Consider the following 6,975-nt stretch of genomic DNA (forward strand, 5'->3'; position numbering starts at 1 on the left):
ACTGGCTTCCATGGACCATGTTCACAGGTGACAAAGCACAGGACGTGGCTGACCTAGTCAGGTTGTCTATCAGCAACCATGTCCTATATCTGGATATCTTTCACTCCCAGCTTCCAAATACAAGCAGGAGCCTTTTCCATCACATGCTCTGTCATATTGCTGGGACCATGGGCTTTTCTGAGGACTCTCCCTTTTTTAGGACATCAGAGTGATGCTGGAGAGCAGGGTCTCCTACCATATCCCAGAGGTGGTCCAAGGGCCCTTGGCGGTCTGTGTCCCACTCAAGGGTGCCCAGTAGGAGGCCAAGGTTCTTTGGGCAGGTCATTGAAATCCTTGGAAGGAATGGTGGATCCTACAAAAAGATGGGCAGAATCAGTCCACTGAAATTCACTGATGGGCAACAGCCACATCCCACACATCTGTTTCAGGGTTTGGGTCAGACTCATCCAGATGAAGAAAAAGAGAAAAAGGACTGTTTTGCTGTTTGCAAACAGGCCATGCTTTTTTTTTTTTTTTTTTTTTTTTTTTTTTTTTTTTTTTTTTGTGAATGGATTCATTCACCGTCCTCCTGAAAGGGCAATTTTAGCCAATGGCCGGTTCGCAAGCGCTGCCTCCCAGCTCCTCCTGATTTGCTCTTCGTGGCTCTGCCTCTCTGATTGGGCTCCCAGTGCCACATGACGCCGTCCCTTCTCCTTGACAGGGTGTCTGACACTTTTAGGCAGAATACCAAACAGCTAATGCCGAAGAGCAGCCATGTCCCTGGGATGCTGCTGCTGTTAATGTTTGGTTTTAATCACTGGGGGGGAGGGGAAGCTCGTGCACGGCTTTTGCAAATGAGCCAGCAGCCCTTCTGACACCTCTGGAGTGTCAGTGAGTAAAACCTTGCACCCCCTCATGGAGAGGGGTCAGGGTCCTGCTCTGCCGAGCAGCAGCTGGGCACGTGGTTGGGCTTGATATTCATGGACACAGCGAAGGAGAACTGCACGGGAGTGGAAAGGAATCCTGGGTCTTGCACAGAGAAAGCAGAACCCCCACACCTGTACCCAGGAGCCGTGAGGAGATGGTGAGACGAGCCCAACTCTGCCCACCCTGCAGGGCACACATGTGGTCAGCACAGGATCACTGAGGTTGGAAAAGACCTCTGAGATCACTGATCACAGTGCACCCTGGCACTATTAACCTCAGCAGTGTGGCTTGATCTTCATTGAGGTGATGAACAAGGAGCTGGGGGTGCCTGAGGAAGTGGGTCCAGCTCAGCTGGAGCTCCTGACCAGCAGCAGTCAGCAGGATGAGCTCACCAGAGATCTGCTGCTAGACCAAGCAGGGTCTGCAGAGGGACTGGCTTTCTCTGATAGCTCCTGGTGGCCCTGACAGGCTGTGAAGGAGATTGACAACAAATGCTCGGCCTGGAGGAGGAGATGAACACAATTTTGTATCCTGAGAAAAAGTTTAGGTTGGGCTTTAAAGGTTGAGGAAGGCAATTACTGCCTCCAGTCCATTCATCTGCCTTTCTAGGAATGATGAGTGATGGGCCGAGGTCATCACCTGGGCCTGAGTCAGATATCTCAAGAGCTGGCACTGAACATCTGTGAGCTCTGGCCCTGTGAATCTGAGTTACCCTGGCAGAGCCAGCGTGCTGACAGAAACTGCATTCCTGGACAGCGGCCTCAGTTGAGGGGACACGAGCTAAATGGGGAGAGCCAGGGCAGAAAATGGGGATGAAATAAGCTTTGCCAATGAGACAAAGAGTTAACCTGCTGCTGGTGTCAAAACCAAACTGGGATGTGAAAGAGGAATGGAAAGGTGACTTCATCCCATCAAGTCAAATGTCAGGAGCCATCCTGAACTCATTTTCTCTCCCAAGAGAATCTGGATAATCTAAATCCGGGGTTCATGCATGGGAAAGCAATTCACCAAGTGATAGAAGGGCCTTGACATGCAGAAGGAAGAGATGGAGACCTCTGCAAACCTGAGAGAGGGGCTCTTGGCTTCAGTCAGGCTTTGTAGGGACTACAAGGAAGAGATCCAGCTGCGATCGAGCCAAGGGAGCTGCCCCTAAACAGCACGTGGTGTTGGAGCAGGTGAGCTCTGGCCAGTGCTGGCTGTGGAGAGGAAAGCTGCTTTTGCTTCCCTGTAGTGCCGAGGGACATGTGCCTGCAGGGCACAGAACATCCATTGGGTCCTGTGGAACCTCCTTCATCAGCCGTGCTCTGCCCTGCCCGAAGGAAGAAGTGGTTAAAGGGCTGATCCTTCAGATCAATACCTTCTACTTAAGCGTGGAAACTCAGTGTGGAGAAGGGACACTGCAAAGTGTGGGGCTCACTGCAGCTCCACAGTGCATGGGCATGGTTCCCCTGCCAGCACCAGGCGAGTGGAGAACACTGGGTGCCCAGGAGTGGGGGTGCACAGCCCTGGCAGTGAGTGCCTGTGGCTGTGCATGACTTTTGACAGTGTAATGACAGAAGGGACCCAAGTTAGAGGATGGTGCCCACCCTCAGTGCTCCAGCCCTTTTCCCAGGCCATGACCCCAGAACGCAGTGGGAAAGCCCATGTCTTCAGTAAGCTGGCACCCACCACATCTCAGGGTCCTGCCAGTTCTGCCTGTTCTGCCCCTTTCCCCCTGCAGCTCATCCCTTAATCACAAGCAGCTTGGGGAGACAATGCAATAACCACACCAAAGAATCAGGCTTGTTCCCCTTTGTCTTACTCTTCTTTGAGGCTCGGCAGTTGAGGCGAGCCATCACGCCCACGGCCCGGCAGTCACACGTCCGACTCACCGCCTGCCAGGGCAGCCAAGCTCCTCGGCACAAGGGCAGCGTGCCACCAGCACCAGGTACCGTGGCCCAGTGCTGTGGAAGTTGGCAAAGCAGAGCCGGGTGGGCTGGCACGTGGGGCTGCCCTCTGCTCCCCAGCTCTAGCCCTCACCGAGCACCTTGGCTCTCAGCTCTCACACTTTCACCTCCAGACAAACCATCATCTCAAGCGGGACCACTGAGTTCTCCCCAGAGACGGAGGCAGCCCCCCTCCTCCCTCCAGCACATGGCATGGAGGCTTTTAGGCTGGTTTTCGCTGAGTTCACACAAATCTCGCCTTCCCCTTTCCCAGCCCCCCTTCCCCGCGCAACTGAACTCAGCCATTGAGCCCAGCGAATGGTTTATTTCCCAGGTTAGCACAAAGCAGGGGTCTCTGTGTGCCCCTGGAACCAGCAGAACAAAACGCACAAAGACGTTAGAGGGCCATTTGTAACCAAATCCCAACACACCAGATACTGTTGGGATTATGTCAGAAATATTTTCCCAGAATGCCTTCCCCCCATGCTCCCTCCTACAGATGTTCGGCCCCCACACCACAGATGTTGTTCCTCTTGCAAAATGAGCTTTCCCCTTTCTCTCTGAAATGCCCCTGATGTTTTGCACATTGTCTTTGCCGAAGTCTCGTTTTCGCCCTGCCCTCTGCATCTTCCCCTTCACTGATCTCTCACTGACAAATGTGTGGAAAGGCCAACCTGCCTCCTCAAACGGGGATGAGGGGATGGCAGCAGGGCTCTGCAGGGATGTGGATTATGGGATGTCACTGTCCCTCTTGCCTTGTCCCCACCATGCCCATTTCAACAACTCTCTCCCTGTTTCAGCTTCAATGTGTGACCTCCAGGCTCTGCAGGCCTGCTTCATGGGACTTGCTGGACCTCAGTTCCCTCAGACGATGATGGAGGGATACAAGCCAGACCCTTTGGAGGGTCCTGGTGCCTGGTCATGGGCTTGGTATCATGCTGCTCTCCTGTGCTGCATGCTAAGCTGGAGGGGGACAGGGTCTCCTTGCTGCTCCACAGCTGCTTTGGGGGAGAACATCTCTTCACTGCTGCCAGGGCCTTTGGCAGCAGGGATTTTTCCTCAGGGATGAGGGCACGTTTCAGGCACGTTTCAGACACATTTCATTCACCAGCAGGAATGGCCAGACCTTCCCCTCCAGCACCAGCAGCCCACGCAGAACACGCAAGGGAATGGCCTGGCAGCGCGTCAGGGCCATGCTCCTATCCCTGTGACCGACCGACCGACAGACAGACAGATCTCCGTCGGCAGTGGACTCACACTGCCAGCGCCCTCGCTCTCCGGTGCCGGGCTCCTCCCCAGCCCGCCCGTGTGGAGCCGTCCCGTTTCTGCCTTGCCCTGGCTCAGTGAGCTCCGGCGGGAGCTGCGGGCACTGCAGCCATCGCAGGCCCTGCTGACCCCGCACACCCAGCGGCGCTGGGTGCGGGCCCGGGGCTCCGTCGCGGCAACAGGTCGGGGCGCAGGGCTCGTCTCCATCCTTCCCTCCTCTGCTAGTAGCGGCAGCCGAGAAAAAACATTTGTTCCGACACACGCGGGGCTGCCAAGCTGTGTCAGGCGCTTTGATGGCCGGGGCAGCAACCCCGACCGCTTCCTCTGCCAGCGGGAGAGCCGAATCCAAGAGCCGCGGAGCGCGGAATCTCCAAAGGACTTCAGGTGGCACCTCCAGTCCGGGACATCGCAGCTCTTTTATGCGTTACGAGACATTTCTTTCCCGTCGGTGCTTTTCTCTCTCCCCAACAGGTTATAGTTATACATGCAAAGAAATCCCAGAGCGGAATCCCGGAGAGACAGAAACCGGAGGAGCTGTCCCGACTTTTGGGGCATCTCGTGATTTACACCAGCGTGGCCCAGGCAAAGCCCTTTACTCAGCACCTGCTCTGAGTAAGAAGCCGAAATTCTGCTGGTCTCCCAGAGAGCTGGAGTGCAGCATGGGGTTTTTCTTCAAAGATAGAGTTTATTGCTAAAAATGTTTTGATCAGTGATAGCTCATATTTACATTGATATGTTTTTAAAGGAATATTCAAGTAAACATTTCCAATAGTTTCTGGCATAATCTCTAGCTTTTTTTTTTTCCTATACACAAACGTTAAAAATAAATAAACTGTACACAGAAAATTTCCTTTAACATCTCTACACCACTATATGTATTCCCACACAAAAAAACAATTCCACTCTTTCATAGATTTGTACTTTTCTTTAAAATTTCCTTCTTAATTAATTGTTATACACTTTTTTAAAAAAACACTAGAGAGCTTGGCAAATTAGTTCAAACATCAGTGACAAGGTCTGAAGAAGATAAAAAAAATACAGCACAGAGAAACAACCGTTCAGGGATGCTGCGGTTCTTGTTTTTCTTTTTTTACACCCTCCGCCCCTTTTCTCCTTTTGATAAAGACATCTTTACAAGAAATTTCTGCCCTTCCCTTCGGCAGGGAAGTGCTTGGGTTCTGTGGGGATGGGTTTAAAATGTGGTCCTATGTCTTTAAAATAATAATAATAACAATAATAATTATAATAATAATAAAAAAACAGCTGCGATTTCCCCCCCCTTTTCCTTTAAAATCTCTCTATTTACACGGCTGGTAGGTTTTTTTTCCTTTTTTTTAAGTTTTTTTTTTTTAATTTTCCTTTTGTTAGAAGGCTATATACGTATAAAAATAGACATCTGATTGTAGTGCTTTACTGTGCCTTTGGCCTGCCCTGCAGTTCCTGGGTTCGCTTTCCCCCATTTTGAATAAAATAATATTAAAAGAAGTCCAAGTGAAAAAAAAATTAACAACAAAAAATAAAAAAAAAACCAAAGAACAACCCCCCCCAAATTAACAAAAAATAACAATAATAAAAAATAAAAAGAAAACAAACCAAAACAAAAAAAAAACCAACAAAACAAAACTCCAAAGCGGTTCATCTTCTCCCACTTCGCTCTGGCGGGTGGGGAAAAAAACCACCTCCCAAAAAAAAACTATCCCAAAAAAACCCACCCGAAAAACCTCCCCCCCTAAAGTGATCCGGAGGAGGAGGGCGGCAGTGCAAGGGGCCGGGGCGGCTTAGCAGGAGCACTTGCACTCGGAGATGAGCGGGTACTGCACGGGGATCCAGGTGCAGTACTTCTGACTGGACCAGCCCTGGCAATGCCAGCGCAGGAAGGTCTTGGTGACCGACTTGACGGGCTTGCAGAACATGCCCTCGGGCAGCGAGCAGGACTTCTCGGCCAGGCAGTTTCCCTCCTTGATGTAGCGCGGCCAGAAGCGCACCCCCAGGTCCTTCCAGGCGTAGAAGACGGGGCAGTGGGTGTGCGCCCACAGCCACTGCAGCACCTTCCGCCGCGCCTTCTTGCCCAGCCGCAGGCGCGGGCCCCGGGGCGGCCCCAGCTCCAGCCGCCGCAGCTCGGCCGGCAGCGCCGCCCGCCCCCGCCCCGCCGCCGCCGCGGCGCCCGAGGCGTTGGCCGGCCCCGGCACAGCCACGGCCATGAAGCCGGGGTCGAAATGGCTGCCCAGCTTCTTCCTCAGCGTCCTCTCGTCCAGGTCCTGCTCCTTGGGGTCGTACTCGGGGTCCGGGTGCTCCACGATGTCCTTGACGGGCAGGTTGTCGCTGGGCGAGGGTCGCAGGCGCAGGAAGGGCTGCCCGCCCGCCGGCAGCCCCAGGCAGAGGCAGAGCAGCAGCGCCCGGATCGCCGTCATGCTCCGGGCGGGCCCCGGCGCTGCTCCCGGCGGCCTCGGCTCCTAGCGCTGCCCGGCGGCGCCCGCCGGCTCCCGGGGGCTCATAAATAGGCAGAGACACCAGTGTCCGGCGGGGCCCGTTACTTTAAATAGCCCGGCCGGGGTTGTGTGACAGCCGCATCTGAGGCTCGCCCCGCGCCCGCGGCCGCTGGCTCCCGGGGCTCCCCGCCGGGCCGGCTCCAGCCGCGGTCGGCAGCGCCGGGGGGTCCGAGCCTCCCCCGCGGGGGAGGGCAGGGCACGGCGGCGGCCGAGCCTTCCTCCTCCTCCTCCTCTGCCGCCGCCGCCGCTCTCGCTCGCTCGCTCCCCCCCAAAATTCACAGCGGACTCGTCTCCATCGCCATGGTGACAGCTGGGCCGAGCCCCACGACAGCTCGTCTAGACGGTGTGACAGGGTTTGGCGTGAGACCGGAGCCCGAGAATAAAACCCT

The 6,975-nt window shown here is 54.5% G+C and overlaps 1 protein-coding gene across 1 annotated transcript; it reads right to left on the reverse strand.

Annotated features, from left to right (window-relative positions):
• Positions 1-4,673: 4,673 nt before the first annotated feature.
• On the reverse strand, positions 4,674-6,612 carry LOC136563461 (noggin-2-like). The gene has a single exon (XM_066560857.1). It carries the CDS (start codon positions 6,506-6,508, stop codon positions 5,876-5,878), a length of 633 nt encoding a protein of 210 aa, XP_066416954.1. The 5' UTR covers positions 6,509-6,612; the 3' UTR covers positions 4,674-5,875.
• Between the last annotated feature and the right edge of the window lie 363 nt (positions 6,613-6,975).

Source organism: Molothrus aeneus, chromosome 16, assembly GCF_037042795.1.
Source record: "Molothrus aeneus isolate 106 chromosome 16, BPBGC_Maene_1.0, whole genome shotgun sequence".
Classification (NCBI taxonomy): domain Eukaryota; kingdom Metazoa; phylum Chordata; class Aves; order Passeriformes; family Icteridae; genus Molothrus; species Molothrus aeneus.